The sequence below is a fragment of the Mugil cephalus genome, chromosome 3 (genome assembly GCF_022458985.1).
Source record: "Mugil cephalus isolate CIBA_MC_2020 chromosome 3, CIBA_Mcephalus_1.1, whole genome shotgun sequence".
NCBI lineage: Eukaryota > Metazoa > Chordata > Actinopteri > Mugiliformes > Mugilidae > Mugil > Mugil cephalus.
Window position 1 is genome coordinate 26,316,173 of NC_061772.1, and position 19,319 is coordinate 26,335,491.

Sequence of the window (19,319 nt, forward strand, 5' to 3'; positions counted from 1 at the left end):
GATTAACTGGTCTTAATACTTTTTTTGGTCTGCTGATCTGCACAGGGTATTAAAGAGGGGGAAAAAAGAAACAAAACTGTGGAGCCCAGATCTGCATTACATGCCCGAATTTCATTAGAGCTGTAACCGGATCCATTTTATGGCATGACTCATGGATTTAACCAATTTGGCTGTATTACCGTTGGCCGTAATTGGCAGTTGTGTCTGCAATTGCACTGGGTGGAGCGATCGCTCCACGACCGATCACACTGGCAGGGAGGAACTTTCATGTGGGGAATGGGGATGTTGACTTACATTCAGAAGCTGAGGACTATTCAGCTCTGTTTTTTTTTCTCGCCCATTCAAATTCACAATGCGTTTCCCTAAATCTCCATAAAACCCTTTAGTCTTCTCAGCATAGTGTAGCTACAATAACAAATGCACACTCAAGCAGACATAGGTGGTGCCTATCAACACTGGATTACCGTGATTGATTTAAGAAATAAAACTGATCATTTATTTAACACTTTTCCTTCCTGAGAAAAATGGTCTTTGCCAGATCGTTTCCTGGCCACGGCATTCTGCTAAAATATGTGAAATGGAGCGTGGAGAAAGGCCTGGCCACTGCTAATGACTGATTTACTTTCCAACTCCAGAGCCCTTTTCAGCAGCGCTCAACAACAAACAGCCCATTAAAGGGGCTCAAAATATTTAGAAACCAGTCAAATAAATCAATAATGGAACCCCCTGAGGGCATCCATCACATCTATTATTTTTTTTTCAGTGAGCATTTGTGTAATGGAGAAACTGACAGTAATGTCCCGTCAGCAGCATTAGTTTGAGAATATACAGAGCAAAGTCATTTCTGTCAGGATTGTTGCACGACACATCTGCTTACCATTGGCTAAATAAATAAATCATATGAATGTGTATACCGAGGGTTTCTTCTCAACCTCCTCATGCTGTAAACTGTGCATAGAGCACATGGTGGAGGACACTTTCCAACACTACAACAGTATGACCGCCTTCCTAATAGTGTGTAAGTCTCCCTTGTGTCTCCAAAAGAGTTGTGACTCATCAGTGTCCTGTGGTGTCTGGTAACAGACTGTTGTTGGCTGGGGCCTTTGGGTCCTAAGGGTTGAAGGGAGGGGTCCTCTGTGGATCATCTCACAGATACTTGATCAGTTTGGGATCTAGTGAATTTGGAGGCCAGGTCAACATTTTATGGCGTTTTTCTTTCTTTTTTTTTAGTTGTTCTAAACTGTTTTTTTTGTGTGTGTTTTAGTTTCAAACCAAAAGTGCTCATTTTTTAGTGTCTTTGACTAAAAGATTCAAATGTTAAAATTTCCCGTTAGGGTTTTGATGTGTGATTTATAATCAAAAAGAAATCCATCCATCACAAACCTCTCATCCAGACTGTACGAACCATTAGATACTCATTTGGAACTTGATCAAAAACTGAGTTCTCAACGGGAGAAATGTTTGATCACATCTGAAAATGAACTCTGCTGATATCAAACCAGTGTTAGGTCTTTTTCTTGTTAGTTTTTCCTTGCATTGCTATGGAATTGAGGAGGACTACATGTCTAGATGGTCAGTGTTATTTACTTCTCCTGTCAGTGGTCATAATGTTATGCCTGATCAGTGTAGCGTATGTTTTTAACATCCAAATTCCAGATCCAAAGGTTTCCCAGCAGAACACTGATGGTCACAAGATGGTCAATGGTATTTACTGAACACACTAATTGATACCAACAGTGAGTAAAGACTGATGAACCTGCAGGACAGAGCATGTTTTTTTCCACCTCCTCTCCTCTCTCCTCCCCCCATGAGCTTCAGTTTCTGCTCGAGGTTTCTTCCTGTTATTTTCACGCCACTGCTGCCACCCTTCTTGCTCTGGTTCCTGCCAGATTTGGCAAAGCGTCTTGCATCAACCTGTGTTATCACCGGAGCTATATAAATAAAACTGAATTTTCTCTGAAGATTAAATAAGATATGCTTTGATTCTACTCAAAACTGTTGCCAGATACAGGTGACAGTTTCCAGCCTGAAAGTAGTTCCAAAACCTATGCAAACTGCAAAATTTATTTCGATATTTAGTTTAGTTCTTTAGCAGTCTACATTACACTTACACTAGTGCTGCCTATCATGAAGAGCGATGCAGTCCAAGCATAGAAAGCTTACAGCAACAAACCACAGCAGCCAACCACTACAAGTACCCTCACATCTAGCCACTACAAAGCCATCTGATGAAGCTTTCTTTAGAAAGCAGCAGCTCGAACAACCACACCAAACTTCTGAAGACACACTCATGACCAAACAATAAGTATCTCCCTCTTTGCACAAGCAAACGAACACGCACACACGGACAAATACACTCGGGAAGGGGTAAAAGCACTGTGGCTTTCTTTCAAATCAGACGATTTGAAATCCTTCCAGTGACTAAGCGCCAGTGTCAGCTGTTTTGATACTAATGGGGATCAAATTAATATTTAAAACAACCCTACAGGATGCTGCTGCTGCTGCTTGATTTATAATGGTATTTACAATGAACATGCTTCAATACTGCAACAGTGCCGGGAACGGGAATGTCGGGCAAACTCACAGATGAATATTCTTGTGGTGACGCTAAAGAAAAAGCAGAGGATCCCCAAAGTCAGCGGCCTTCGTCCCATGGTGGAAAAACAATTTGTGTTTCAAATTTCATACGACAAATGGTTGCTTTAGTTTGGGAAGAAATGGTGACCAGCAAACCAGATGGTCACGCCATTAACTTGGATTACAATATAAAAACCCTTTAGCCACAGTCAGTTCTTATGGCAATTTTAAAAATCGGAATTAGCAGTAGGTGTGAAATAAGCATTAAAAATGTATATGCTACACTGATCAGGCATAACATTATGACCACTGACTGGAGAGGTAAATAACATCGACCATCCAGACATGTACCACCCACCTAGACCAGTCCAGGTGGGTGGTACTGGCAATCTGGGAACAAAAAAGGGGCCATTATATTCTACACAATACATTTATAACAGGATTGAAGTTAACACAGGGTTTAGCGATCTCATTTCAACAAACTAAATTCACTACTAAACTAAATACACAGAGACGTGTGCTCAAAAGGCAGCTTTCACTAAAGGGCTGTATAATAAAACCATTAAGCCAGGCCTCTCTCCGCTTTAAATGTTCATCAGAGGAGTGTACAACAAACCGGATTACACAATATGTCCTCCTTGTATCTAATTCAGAGATGATGATGACTGAGGGCTTTGCATTCATTCATAAACTTCAATTGTTTAGTTACCAAACCTTTTGTTCCGTGTTTGTGCGCTTGAGGCCAAACGAGCTCAGACAAATACAGGAAAAAAAAAAAAAAAAGAAGAAATCCTGCTGCACCTTTTCCCTTCATTCACAGAAGTCGGTTCACTGGTCCTGTAATTAACTGCTGCCTTAGCGGAGACGCTAATCTAATTAAACATAGAGCATGGAGTGAACAAGCACGACGTTTATTTCACTGGAAGATTTGACGCATGTAGACATTGCCTCCTGCGTCTGACGTTTAAAGGGAATGAAATACAATTATGATTGTACGCTTCCAAGAACAGAACACTTTCTTGTGCAATAATTATACTAATTTTAAAATGTTTCTGCACAAACACAAACTAAATTGACTTGAACATATGTTAGAGGGAGTAACAAGCCTCGTGACATAACGTAGGGGACTGATTGCCTGCTAGACCAACCAAGTAATTCGAAAGCTGCAGATCCAGACGGATCTGTGATGTCATAAAGAACTGGTGAAAATGTATGATTAAGAAAGTCAGAAATCCTAGTCAACAGAATTTTTCAAATGATCTCAATTGGTCACGATTAGATTCATCTAACACATTCATGCAAAACACATGCAAACACAGAGAGAATTCTTTGTTGGATCACCATAGAGTCAACATGACAACATACACCGATCCGGCGTAACATTATGACCACCTTTCTTATATTGTGTAGGTCTCCTTTGTGCCTCCAAAACAGTTGTGACTCATCGGAGAATGGACATGGGGCTTCTGAGGGGGTCCTGTTGTGTCCGGTAACAGGATAATATTAGTGGGGGTCTTTGGTACTTGGTACTGATACTTGATCAGTTTGGGATCTAGTGAATTTGGAGGCCAGGTCAATATATGGTGCTGTTTTTCATGTTTGTTGAGTTGCGTTGAGGTAGGGCTGCGTGGTCTGGTCTGGTCTGGTCTAGGTGGGTGGTACATGTCAAGTGACGTCCACAAAAATGTCAGGTCCAAAAGATTCCCAGAAGAACATAGAGTTGTAACAAGACGGTCAATGTGATTTACTTCTCCCGTCGGGTGTCATAATGTTGTGGCTGATCGGCGCATGCTGACCACACACATATAATGTCTCCAATCAATCAGCAGGTCTTTGAATGGTGGGAAAATAGTGACAAACTGCCAAAATTCAAACATGACAGAGTCAAACTCCCAACCTTCTTTCAGAAGTCCATCAAAATAAGGCACAGAGAAACACAGCTCTAAACATCCGCTTCATTAACTTGGCTCAGGTCACGTTGCAGAGAAACCCAAATCATTCAAGCAAAGTGAATAAACAGCCATGTCACAAACAAGCAATCAATATCAACTTTGAATAATGCACAGAAGTGAAGGTCTACAGGGGAGTTGATTAGAACACCAAAAGACAGATGACTCGGTGGAAGTAAGAGGAGGAATGGAAGGCTTACACTGTGTTGCATTGTCCTCCAGACAACCCTCTGGGAGCAGCGGAGAAACGAAGAAGAAAGAGATTTAATTGGACATCGGTGAAACAGAGAGACAGAAAGAATAGGAGCAAAAGAATGTCTGTTAGTTACAAACGCAAATAGGAAAAAAGTTAAATGATAAATGGAAAAGCTGGAATATTCCATTCAGCAGCCCCATCAGACGACTTTATTAACAGCGGATTTCCCACTGTGAAAACAGCTTGACATCTGCCGCCGTCCAATCGGATCAATGCGTGGATCGAGACGTGCGTGCAAGCAGCAGGCTAATGCGGGGAATTCGTCTGAAGGGGGTCTTATAACAGAAGATGCCTCATTCAGTGCAATCAACTAATCAAATCGGCTGGGAAAGGTGCGTGTCGATCACAAGCGCGGAATATTTCAGCGATAATCAAGTCGTAGAAGGAGACCCTGGTACAGAGTAAGCACATCTTTTCTTAGAATCATTCTTGAGAGATCTTTTTTTTTTTTCCAGCAGTGGGCTGGAGTGCGTGTAAACATAAATTATTAAAGAAACCAGAGGATTTTTCTCTAAGTGTGCCTCTGCCTTTTAGTCGTTTTTTCTTTCACACCCTTTTCTGTGTGCATGCTAAGAACCAAGAAAAGGAGGATTCGGGTAGGCTCGCATGCAAAGATATAATCAACCGCTGTGCTGTTCTCCACATGTTTATTTCTCCTGGTTACAGCCAGAATACGAAAGAGCAGGGGCTACTTATGGAGACAGCTCACTCACAGCCACCTTTAATCACCTCCCTGCTCCTTTCTGCTACACTTTCCCAATTAATCCCGTCAAACAACGTAAAGTCTGCGCAAGATTATCAACGGTACCTTTAATTTAAAAAGGACAATAGTGTATTTAACAAATGGATTACGGATTGGCCGGGGGATAACCTCGTGACATGAAAGGATATGATTTAATAATATCCTCAAACACTAAAGGTGAAATGTCCTCCAGGGGGTAATCCATTTAAAACATTAACTTTAAGGGGAGGCAGTTACGAAGCTTTGGCGATTTTGCAGAAGTTTGGTCGGCAATTAAGGGCATGTCATTATTCAATCACATGACATTCACATCACGGAAACATCACAGCAGCAGCCGACGCGCCGTGTGCTGTGGCAAAATGGGCGATGAAAGAGTCTAAAGGAACAGTCGTGGGCTGTGTGGCCTGGCTCGAAATCAACTTGAGGACATCTGTGTTACTCGATGCCGAACATTAACACTGACACAACTCCCACACAATGTTGCTTCCATCGCGCGGGGTGTTGCAAGCGACCTTTCGGCGGCCTCGGCTACTGTCTCAGCATTTTGCATCATCTTGAACTTCATCTTAAATTCTGGGGCAGGGCCTGGTCTGTTTCATTTCTGGGGGATTACGTTTTGAAATCCTTTCCGAAGGTTTCCGCTATCACATCGGGAGCACACATTAAGCAGCATGTGCACGTAAGTTATTTGTATGAAACACACGCGCCTTTGTGTAGTCCTCTGCAACCAGTCATCGAATTTAAAAGAGGGAAACATTTTAACTGTGAGTATAGCCGTTGTGGAAGTCGCACAGCACCTGGGGGCAGGGGACTACATGAACATGCCTTTATTCTCTCTGCCCTTTGGACTTAAGCTGCAGTGAGCCGACCTTAAGCTCAGCATGCCTCCGCCAAGTCTGCCTCTGCCAATAATATTTCGAAAACTCACTTCTGCACGGCTCAGGAAATCAGTCGAGCTTTTACAATGCAATACATGAGAAAGGGGGAGAGGGTTCAGCGTCATTTGCTGCTGTAACTCAGACCAACAATTAGAGATTTGCGATTTCTTTAGGGAATGTTTCATGTGTTGTACACATCTATCTTCCTGACATCTTTTTTTTTTATATATATATATCCTGCTGTTTCCCGTGATTACCACTTGTGCTCACTATTTATTTTATTTTTAACCAAAGTCCTCATTTTGGATTCGTACGCACCAGTCTTTCCAGGCTTGTTCCAGCTGCCGTGGTGGGCCTCTCTTCGGGGGGGTAGGGCTTGAAGCGAGAACTGAACACATCTGAGATACCCCGCGCAGACCTGCCCATTCCTGCAGGCTTCGGTTGGCCACATCCTTGAAAAACCTAAAACAGAACAGATGGAGATGCATTTAGCAAAGAGGCAAGGGATGGGGAGGGGGGCAGGAACGAGGGAAAAGAGGACACGGGCCGGTCAGCGTCTAAGCAGAAAAATATCTGGTTTTGCAACGCAATATTTCCTCATAATAGTGCAAACTTTGTTCTCGCTGTCGTGCCCGGTAGTTGAGATGTCAGCGTTCGAATGCTGCGTGAACTCTGCACTGATTTTGTCTCTCTGTGGAGCGCACACGCCATCCATTTTAATACAACAGAAGTTTGGCCTACTCCACCACTGTCCTGTTTTACCTTGAAACGTCTCAGTCGATTTGCCCACAGCATCACCATTTCTGGCCTGTGATTGCAGAAAACAACAGCGAGCCATCGCGGAATCAACGCTGCCTATTGGTGCTTTGGTCTCCTTTCACGGGAAGTGTCATATCGGTGAAGAAAATTAACCCCTGATCTGTTGTTACAATATGACACGGCAGCAACCACAACATGAAAATGAAAAACAATACGAAAAGAAAACCTCTTTTTATTGCCAGATTACCAAAACCTACAATATAAATAACCCTTCAGGCAGCGTGTGAACCTGATTCAAGATTCAAAGACTTTTTATTGTTACGTGGACAGTGTAGAAGCATGTTTCCCTGTACAATGAAATCAATGAAATTCTTCTTTTGCCGTCCACCCAAATGGCCAACGATATAAAAATCCCATAAATAGAATATACAGAGAAATATATACATACAAAATATAACATAACTAGTGCAAATGACGGCGCAAACAATGAACTGAAACAGAAAAAGTTGTACATAACATTGGAAAGTCAATGCTGTTTTGAATTTCATAAACGCATGCTCTTGACTGTGGAAAGTGTAGGATTCCAGCATTTCATGAAATATTTAATATTACACCGCTAACACAGAAACTGTGAGTCAGAGATCTCTTGGATGAACTTTACAAAGAGACCTGCGAGCTAAAGTTTTGTTGTTCGCAGCTGGAGAAGTGCAGATCTATTATTACCTGAACCTTGCATTAATCAATGTGCACGGCTTCATTGTGACAACAGATTGCTCTTTTCAGATGGATTGGTCTCTACGGGCTTTTAAGGCCCAAACAACACACCTCCAAACAGCACGGCTCATTAGTATTCCTTTATGGCGTGTCGGCCCGGCCCTGTGATGGAGCACTCTGACGTGCCGCACGAATCTCGCGGCTGGCGCGTGTCTTTCCCCTAATATTTATCAATTCTTCACCACGATAACAGATCCAGTATCTCACACATCACACAATCAAGGTGATGTTCGACGGGTCCCTACAACTGTCATGAGGATGCAACAGTGAAACAGCGCCTGATATATCGCGCAAAAGACTCGACACATGGTAAAAATGTTAACGCGGGGGAACGATTGTAATCTCGGAACAATCCGTCTGCCACGCACAACCTTGCAGAATCGAGGCGCAGACAATGCGTTGAGTGCGGCCCTCTTGTTACGGGAGGGAATTTGACATCTAATTCACACCGAGCTTTGTACCTCCAGCACGGAGGCAGGCCGGAATACATCTGAAGATCACAAAGATCAGAACAAAAAGTCGAACTAAAAAGAAAAAAAAAAAAAAAAAAAACCTTGCCTTTTGTCATGAAAGAGAGTAAAAAAGCTATTCACCGTGTGATAATATCTTGACTGTGCTGCCTTGTATTTAAAATCTTCCAAAGGCCAATTAGCAGATTGATCTCTGAAGAGGATAAGGGGACAGCGAGTTGATTCTCTCGCTCTAGGTTCTGCCTCTGTGTACGACTAAACGGTTCACCAAATACATGTCACAGGAAAGAGGACGTCCTCTCTCAGGTTAAAGGTTACATAACTGAATATTAGTAATTATATAATAATATTATAACACTTTCGGTGAACGCTTTCTGACCAAATAGGGTCGTGAGATGTATTTCATAATTATAGTGACATACACTGATCAGGCATAACATTATGACCACCTTCCTAATATTGTGTAGGTCTCAAAACAGTTGTGACTCATCAGAGAATAGACATGGACCTTCTGAGGGTGTCCTGTGGTGTCTGGTAACAGGATGTTGCCTCTGTGGATCATCCTACAGATGATCAGTTTTGGATCCAGTGAATTTGCAGGCCAGGTCAACACCTTGTGCTGTTCTTCATATTTTGAGTGAGTGCAATGGAGTGTCATTACTATAGGGTGGAGGTGTCTGGTCTGGTCTGGTCTAGGTGGGCGGTGCATGTCTAAGTAAGCCAGGTCCAAAAGTTACACAAGACGGTCATAATCTTACACCTGATCGTTGTGTACCTCACTGTGATGTGTGGTATCAGTCTGGTCTATAGGCTGGTCTATTAGTCCATAATCAATTTTAATTAGAACATTAGAACAGGAGTGCGGTAACACAGCATTTGGATTTCATTATGGAAATATAAGCTTTCAATCAATACAGATACCTTTGCAACATAATTAGATAGTCCTTCAACCAATCACCGCTGTTTCATTGTAAACACAATTACCTCAATGGCGCTCAGAGGATGTGTACAACTATGTGTCTGTTACTCTTCTATCCATCATTGCATAAAGCCAAATGATTTCAGTGGTATTATAGTGATTTGACTTTTCTTTTGTAATTAGCCAAATATACATTTTTTATCAGTACTTTTATAATAATCAATAAAATAAGTATCTATTGCACAACTAATTTAATAACTACCGTTTTGTAGTTGTCCTATACTTTGCTGGGGAGCAGCACCGGGAAAAAAAAGACATCAACAGGATCGACAAGCTGATATGAGAGGATGGACGATCCTTCACACCCACTTCACCGGGCTATAGAGGGCCAGCAGAGCTCATTCTCCGACAGACTCATCCAGCTCCGCTCCCGCAGTGAATGTTATAAGACTTCATTCCCACCGCATTCAATGCAGCTTCACAACAACTCACCTCTCTGTAACAAATAACTCCTATTCATGCCGATGCTCCTCCATCCTCGTTATTTATCCTCTCCATGTATACGCTGCATATTAACTTCTGTTTCCATTTCTTGTAGATTTGTACGTACACATACTTTTTGCTTATACTGTTGGATTTGTTTTAACATATTTTATCATCATTTTATTTTGAATATTTTATACTTATATTTCTTTGAATCAAGTCATGTCAACTGTATTGTCAATTCTGACATGTGCAACACAATACAGGATTGAAATGACCCTCCTCAAAGGCCTACGGTGCAGCAGCTAAGAAAAAACAATGTGCAAACGCTTATAAAACATAAAAATATAACCTGAACGTACAAAGTGACAATATACAATATAATATACCATATACAGTACAAAAATGACTGAAGATACAAATACAACCGTACAAACAACTAGAAACACAATCCCACTCTTCGTTGCTGTTTGAAAGGAAAATCAGTCTGAAAACAATCCATGTATACAATATATAAATATATATAAACCCAGCGTAAGGCTTCCTCAGGATACAGTACCTTGGCTGACACTTGCATGCTGTTGTCTTGCATGGTCATGATCGCCTCGGAGATCTTGATGTCGATCGGGTCTATCACTGCTTCAATGTTGAAGGGTCCCTGCAGTCTGTCTGCCACCAGCAACATGGCGTCTGTCATCAGACACAGAGGACACACGTCAGGTCAGAAACATTAAACACACGCACGAAAACTGTGCAGCTTCTCTTTACGTGCACATTTTCATCAACTGCTATTAACGGCGCGCTCAGAGTGCTGTGCTTTATCTCCTGTCTAAGAGTCTAGGACATAGGTCTTCAACAGGTGGTCCCTGGAGGTTGACTGATTGGTTGATTAGGCATTTTTATATATATTTATATTTAATTTCCCCCCACAAATGAAAATTTCTTTAAATATTTCTTATTAGCGTGCATCCAACATGTTTTGGTTGAGGGGATAAATGGAGGCAGTAGACATTATCTTTCACTCACTCAGAGATACAGGAGCTGTCTCAATAGCGTGCCGCTTCACACAAAGCGCCGCACTACATCACACGCTGACTGTCAGGTTCCGAGAGCCTATTCAGTTGCCAGGTAAAATGCCAGAAGCACGTTGCAATATTAGCAGAAGAGAAGCTAAACAGTGCAGCTCGCTCCCATCAGCCAACTACTGAGGCCAAAACGAATCACTTTGTCACCTCAACAACAAATACAAATTAAAAAATGAATATTTGAACCTGTGTATTGTTTGAATAGCTTCATAATGAATGCAGAATAGTAATAATGTATATTTATGATTTGAACTAGGCCGAGTTTAATATGGAAGACATATAGAAGGTAGGCGGTCACTTAATCTGGCCTGAAAAACATTGAAGACCCCTGGTCTAAGACACGGTCACAATGAAGAGAACGTACAATAGTGTCACCTCCAAATGTGTTGACTACCGATGGGTACAAACAAAAAAAGGGTAATGTACCAGTCCACGTTTCACCCCGAACCCTCCCAGTGTAAGAAACCGATAGTTACATAGAGGGAGTCTGCTGCTTGTAGGAGGATGTTCAGCATCAAGTAGAAATTAAATTGCAATGTACTAAACTGACAAATAGCTTATACATAAAACAAATGTGTGATTTGCATACATGCCTCCTCTCCAGTGGAATGAGCTCCGGTTAGACAGAAAAATACTGATTTATTCATCTATTTGCATTGCTATTTCTAAATTGCGAAAGTACATCAATAAATTAATCCAATGATGTTTATGTATAATGTTAGTAATTCATTTTTTAATTACCTCTCAGACTCTCAGCACTAAACTAAATTCTGAAGCACGGATGTGGCTCTACTGTTACGCAACATTTGTCAATAATAGCACCTTCGAATCAGAATGATTCAGTCCCTTTAGCTTGGCAGACATCCTAGTTTAGAGAATAAAAACCACTGAAAACATTTAAACTTAAGATACAATCAGATGAACGAAGTCCTGACACAGATGTAGTAGTGAAATCATTCAGCCATTCAAGACGATAATAAAATACTTTTATGACCATGAATAAATGTTTATTGTAAGCTTATGACAGTCCTCATTTGGAATCTCAACAAAAAGGTCCAACGGCTTCCAGCTCACTAATGGCGTTGGCTTTGCTTGCTGATACTTCATTTCTTTAAAATACCTTTTAATAGGGAATCGAACCCAGGAAGTCAAATGGCTACTGAGGGACATTCAGGGAACGAATGAACGAATCCACCGGTTGACTTAGATGTATGCTCAGGAGCACTGCCTTGCAGGAAAAGGTTCAAGGATTACCGGTCATTAGTTTACATACTGACGGCCTCACATCTGTCGACACATCGGCCTGCTCTTTAAGAGAATCCATATCGTCGGTCACGTGGTGCAGTTTATCAGCTCCCGCAGCAGCAAAACAAACCCATTACGTGTCTGACTGCCTTAACCTTCCTACAGCAGACATAGCCTACTGCTGACTCACTGATTCAAACTGTTATTTTCAATATTTAAGAAGACTTTGCACCGATCAGGCACCCATGTCTGGGTCAAGGAGTGTCGTTGCTATGGGGTGCAGGTGCCTGGTCTGGTCTAGGTGGGTGCTACATATCTAAGTAACATCCACATGAATAAATTCCAGGTCCAAAAGTTTCCCAGCAGAACATTATATTGCCACAAGACGGTCTTTGTCATTATCTTCTCCTGTCAGTGCTCTTTATGTTACACCTGATCGATGTACATTGCGAAACTCCCCTTTTCATTGTATTTGAAAATAATAAAGAGCGTTCAATAAGGACTATACAAGAAAAGACTGAACGATCTGCCTGGTAATATGAGCTAAAACCATTAAAAAAATGGATCTTTTGTGATGCAGTTTTTTTTCCAGCATTAGGTCCTTTCCTGCAAACAAGATATTAAGTCTTGAGGCACTACAGTAATAAATAAACAAAAAAATCCTCTTATAATACATGGCTGACACTAAATATTTTCAGGTCTTGTGAAGACACATGTAAAGATAACAGTCTGCTAGATGTGGTAGATTTTTAGTTTCCATGTACCATGTGAACTCTGCAGCCTGCTTTTCTAGCCACACAGTCTTGTGTTACTTAAGTATCTGCGTTGGCACTTTATTTCTAAGCCCTAATGAGGGCTTTCAGCTGAAATATATGGGTGTCAGCCGTGTATTCTTGAAGGCTCTTTATCGGTTCACCTCAGACTGCCTTGGTTTTTTTTTCCTCTCTTCGGCGCTGTCATTGTGGCCCTTGACTGTTCTCTTTATGTAATAAACCGTAACAAAGAGTAAATAAATTAAAACATAAAAAAACAGGGATCACGATGTTGGATGAGTAGTGGCTTGAATCAATATCCAAAACAGATTACCCACCAAACTGACACTTTTCACTTTCACAAAAAGAGTGTGATATTAATATGTTCACGCAGAGGGAGGGTAATATTGATCGCGTTAGACTGTTGAAAGGCCTGGGGTGAAAATAATGTGTTTGGTATTTTCATTAGACTCGTGTCTTGTCTCTCAAAAAGTAATTAAAAGTGCAGCCAGTCTTGTTTGAGGTGTTAGCACTGGTTAAGTGGGAGGGCAGTGATAGCAAGAAACCATATATTCCTGTGCGGTGACATTTGCAGAGATGTGGAACCAGGGGAAAAGTCTACTTTATGCCAAAGGGCAGCAGAAACTCTGCTCCTCAGTCGCAAGTCTTCAATAACAGTTGAATGAAATGTGTAAATCATTAAACCATAACTGATCATAACCAGGCGGCAACCTCCGGGTCTGAATGATGAAGTCTGTGCGGAAGTGCAAAAAAACTTTATCGAGTGGCCACTTCATTCATTTAAGTGTTTGTTTTTACATTTCTCCATTAAGATCTGGTTTAAAAGCAATAAATTACTTGTGTGTTGCAGTGAACAAATTCAGTTGTTCAAAAAACAAACAACAAACACAGTAATGTCAAAGATCCCCAGCCAAACAAATGTGATATCATGAAATTGTTATGTTAAAAAAAAGCACGTCATTCCTGCAGCATTAAGCTTTTTGAACAGCATTCAAGCTGTAAAATGAAATGCCTTTCCTTGTCCTTAAGGTTTGGGCTATGGGATCAATAAAAAAAGACTACAGTTCCCCGGGTTCATCATAATGGAGCAATTTATCAACTAGTGAAACAAAAACAATCAAAATCTATGGCACACAGAAAACTCAGTAGTTTTTTTAACAGTACGAAAACAACAGTCAACAAGGAGTCTATTGCAATCTCAAGGTTTTAGCACAATTCCGTTTCAAAACAGCTCGGGAAAATACAGAACGTTTAAAGAGCACTTGAACAAAATCAGCACAAGAAGTCCTCATCATGAAAATGATAAACAGGTTTTTTATCAGTGCCTTCAGTAACAGCACGACTCTACTCGCTGATCCGACACCCCCGTGGTTCAGACGCCGTGCGTTTCTGCAGCTGAAATGACTTGGTTACAGTCAAAGCGTTGAGGTTGTTGGTAAAGGAAACGATGGCGACGGTGGGAAGGAAAGGTGCAGTTTCCACTCACCGTTGCACAAAACTCAATCAACTCTGTTTTAATATGGTGCCCTGTACCCTCGGGTGGAAACTTTAACAGTAACAAAAGCCAAGAAGTCTTGTAGAAAATGACAAATAAGATCATTGTGGGGAGGCCAGGTACATTAAAGTGTAACGCGCTGGAGCTGTGGACAGCAAATACAATTTGAGGCGTGTCCTGACGAGCCGTCGCAGGATTAGCTTAGTTTCTTGCCTCTGGCCGACATTTCACTGTCTGTCATGGGATACATAAAGTCTTCCTCCTTCTAAGTGGCAGTTGACCGCGCAGGATATTAAGCTCTTGACAATGGGAACTGTCTTAGGTACAGGTGAACAGAAAAGAAAAGCATGTGAATCTGCTAGAAAAGGTACTGAAAATATAAAAGCTGAACCCATTTGTGACAATTACTGAATTAAATTGTAACAGAATCCAAGGCTCTGATACCCAGCTGCATCAAAACAAGCTTACATTAAACGTACGTAAAGAATGTATCTCTAGTATTTACTGTAAGGAAACACAGCTAACCCTAACCCTAACTTTGACCAGTGACCTGATATGAGTTTCTGCGCTGACATTAGATGACTACGGGTGCAGCAGCTCGTCAGCGTCCTTTACATATTTTATGTATATTGTTGTATCGTGTGGAATTTTCTAAACATTGCAAGGGTTAAATTAATCCCTAATTACGGTGGCTCCCACGGCCAGGAATACCAAAAATGAAAAACCTCTAACCGTGAGCACCTCAATGTATCCACTGGCTTTCCAAACTCAAAACCAGCAGCCACAATATTCAGACGGTTACAGTGAGCTTTGTCTGAGATGCATCTTCATCTGAACTAAACAAAGACTCTCCAGGGCAGATGTTAATGACTAATATGGCAGCGCTGCTTTCCTCTGCACTTACAATTACAAGCAAGAAACAGTTTGTTTCTGTGCGTGCACAGCTACCAATCTAAAAAAAAAAAAAAATGGAAATCAGCTTAATTTGCCAAGTATATACCGTACATAGCCTGGATGCTAGACCGTCGTTTCTCTCCACAAATTCCTTACGATGGAAAGCTGATCTGGAATTGCTCAGTTGGGAAGTGATAAAGATCCGACGGGCCAATCAAATCGTTCGGGGGGGGGGGCTTTATGCAGCCATGGACATAAAAGTAACAGCAGTTATAATCAAACATGTCATCTGAGCACGGTGGGCTTGGCTCCGATTGGTTGGAGGACTATCCAGTTGCATGCAGAAGTCCGTTCTTCCCTCCATACTGGTTGCAGCGTGTCTCATAACAAAATCTAAATGGCATGTTACCAGCTACGCAAGGGCTACACTCTCATACAGACATACACGGATTTTGTTCTGTGCGTTTAACCCATTTATTATGTACACATAGAGAGTAGTTACACTTGGATGAGTGGACAGCACCTCAAAGGTACTTCACCCATGGATGTATTGAGCCAGAGACGCTACAGTTCCAAGTCCAGGATTTCCATTAACGCTGAACTCTAAGTGGGTGCAAGCAACCTTTTGCAGATAAAAAAAAAATACAGCTGCATTTCCAGTAACAATCAGCACTATTCACCCAGCACTGCTGGTGCTAATTAATAACAGAATATAGTAAACAAGCCAATTTCCTAACCTGAATAAATCATATTTTTTGTTAAATATTGTTGTTAAAAGTCTAAAAAATAAATAAGAAGTCTGTCTGCATGGCCCATCCATAAAAAACAATCAATAGATTAATGGACTGAAAAAATAATGGCTTGTTTGAGCCCTTTTCAACATCCTATGAGATCATTTCTCTTATTTTTAATGAGCACTTTGTAATATTTCTAAATTTTCAGTTACATTTGAAAGCACACTGAAATACACTGGCTAAGAAATTAGACACTTTTATATTTGTATTTTTGTTGCATTCACATATACAGTATTATTGCACAATTCAACTGGTCATGACTGCAGTTTACATCAAGTCCGAGTCAGTTTTCCTTTTAAATTATTGATTTATTTGTGCAAACCCTCTCAGCCAAATCCTGCCGATAACCGTAAAATAATTTTACAATCTTTGATCTATTCGATCCAACATATATATACATTAGTTTTCCATCCAAATAAACGTGGCTGTGCTCCAGGTTGTTTGGGTCAGACCTGCGCACTGAGTGAAAGGAGCCACAGAGAGACTCCTCTCTTTGGTCTGTCAGTGGCCGTGCCTTTGAAGAGCGCTCCTGTTTGTTTACTCCGGAGCCTCAAATTGGGCGTGATGCTTGGTTAGATTTCCATCAGGAGCTGGCTGAAGGTCATCGCAGGGGGCCAACCCGAGTCCTGTGAAGTCTTCAGCTGCCTATGTTTAGCAGAGTACTCCCCTAATGCTTCTGAGAGAGAAAAAAAGAAGAAGAAGAAGAAAAAGCCTAGAGTGGAAATTGGCAGCAATTCTGTTACTCATTCCATAAAAGACCCAAAGACCTAAATGATATCCTCGGTGGAGTTCTGACAACCTATTTTTCATATAGCTTAATGAATATTTGATGGATTGCAAGTATGAGTCAGCCATATCAATTGCTATGAGGAAGGCCTACATCCACATGCTTAAATACCTTATGAAATAATGTCACGTGTGGGAAAATTTAATGATGGATAGGTGATGAAAAGCATCTTAAAATGCAATCTACTCTCGCCATAAATCATCAGAAGGCCAAGCACATACAGCACTTCAGCGCTGCACAATGTTCTGCTTCTAACCATGACCATTTATACCCCCATTTACTACAGAAGCCATGTAGTCACAAACATCTCATTCTTATTTACTTGTATTATTTGTAATATGTGTCCTCATCTCTATTAGTCGGCTGGGAACAGTTTATCATCTAGATCTTTATGAAATAGCCTCTTCAGATGGAGATGGAGAGTTTTCCTCACCAATTGTTGTCTGCGATCCTTGCAGCTCGACAAACCAGCTCATACGTACTGCTGCCCATCAATGTTGCCAGATGGGAAATAAAGAAATATAAACAAGTAAAAGTAACTTATATCACATGCTAGGACACTGCATTTTGAAAACAAAGCTATTCTATGTGCACGGAACTTCAATAACCTGCTTCGCTCATTGTCGGTCAAATGACAAACTAACTAAACTAACTATAAATATGATAGTAATCTGATAGTTCACTGCTGCATGAATAAATATTCAGTGCAATAGACAGAAACAAAATAGACTTAAGACTTAGTACTTTTTTATGTTCTTTCAATTTATTTGTGAAATAAGTTTCATTCGGTTAGAGCTGCATGTTTATATAAACTTACAAAAACAAATCATTTTAGATTTTTGAAACAACATTACTCTGTATCTGGGAGCACCGCAATAAATTAGAACCTGAACAGTTTCTATTGCATTACGTGGCTCATGGCAGCCACATGTCTACCTGTAATGGAATTAAACATAGTCAGGAGGTAATTTGTCTAAACTCGTTATAACCAAGATGAGTACGTCAGTAGATATCATGTGTTTTGGAAGGATACACTGGAACAGTCGGGAAAGAATGTTCTCACGGCAGGTATTAATGCAGATTTTTTTTTTATGGTCATATGTGGTCACAAATCACTGATTTTAGTGTTGAACACTAAAAATGACAAATTTGGCCAGTTTTCTCATAAATTAAACCCTAATATTCCAGAATGAACGATTTTATTGTACCATGGCTGAGAGATCAAAAATTTGGTTATAATGGAAGTCAACGGGATATTTTTGTCCACTAAGGTTACAAGAGGGAGTAAATTTTAAATCTGACGCTACACAAAAACGAATGATCAATGAATAAGTCAATATTTTAGATAATCTGGTCATACCCAAGACTGATCTGAAAAAACATTAGTTTTATGGAAAATAGCAATTTTTTTTAAGGGACTTCAAGTAATCATACTGGCATTTAAAGGGTTAAAATTCCCCAAAATTATTGAATTTGGTAGTTTTTTTGTAAAGTGCTGAAGTGGTTTAAGAGATTTATACAGAAAAAAAATCTGAAAGAAAATATTAATCTGTTAATTTTTTATAGCAGTTTTTGGACATGGATGTTTTTGTTTGCTAAAGTTACAAGAGGGTGGTACATCTTATTCATAGTTCTCTGTTTACCTATAATTTATTTTTTTGAATTTCAAAATTTGTGTAGAGATAGACAAAAAATTGTGCCACAAAAAATTGTGCCACAGGTTGCCTGAGGGTGAACTCATGTTTACTTTCTTTTCATATATTTGTACATATTTCTTTATATATTTATTGGACTCTGGACTCACTGTGTTTTCCCACTCTGCAATACCCCATATGTTTCTTATATTTTGTATTCTTACTTGAATTGCTTTCTTATTCTTACATATTCTCATTGCCTACATTGCTCCTAGTTCTGAACACTGGTACACTTTGAGTAGGAGCTGCTGTAGCGAGTAGTAATTTCCCCCCTGGGCTTAATAAAGTGATTCTGATTCTGACCTGATTCTGATTACAACACGAGAGTAAAGTGAGTATATCAGAGAGGTTTCTGTGGTCACTTTGCTTGTAAACCCACTGATTTGTCATTTGCGATTGTGTGCATCATCGTGCCAGTTAGAGACCGCTGATGGGACGGACACATTTTGCATGTAGAGGCCACGGATCAGAGTGAGGATGAGAACGATCAGAATACAATCAGCTGGTTGAAAGAACATAAAATAAAAGTGGGCAGATGGACAGAATATTTACGTGCGACTTCACCAAAGGAACCAGACATCTGACGGAAAAGGTGCGTTATTGCACAGAGTCGCTGACATGCTATAAGCCCGCGGGTGGCGAGCTGCACAAATGGACCACTTCTCGTGGTTTCACATGGGGCATGGCAGAAAGTGTGGTGGTGCCAATCTAGCAGCACGATGCAATTGGCATCACCACAGCGTCT

The 19,319-nt window shown here is 40.7% G+C and overlaps 1 protein-coding gene across 2 annotated transcripts in view; it reads right to left on the reverse strand.

Moving 5' to 3' along the window:
• gpc6a (glypican 6a) overlaps positions 1-19,319 on the reverse strand; it is a 156,081-nt gene that overhangs the window by 25,522 nt on the left and 111,240 nt on the right. The window contains exons 5-7 of one of the 2 annotated variants that reach the window (XM_047581249.1): positions 10,367-10,497; positions 6,721-6,864; positions 4,727-4,756 (exon numbers count right to left, since the gene is read on the reverse strand). In XM_047581249.1, the coding sequence (XP_047437205.1) occupies positions 4,727-4,756; positions 6,721-6,864; positions 10,367-10,497 (305 nt within the window). The remainder of the gene's footprint in view (positions 1-4,726; positions 4,757-6,720; positions 6,865-10,366; positions 10,498-19,319) is intronic. The other variant, XM_047581250.1, reaches the window with a different exon arrangement.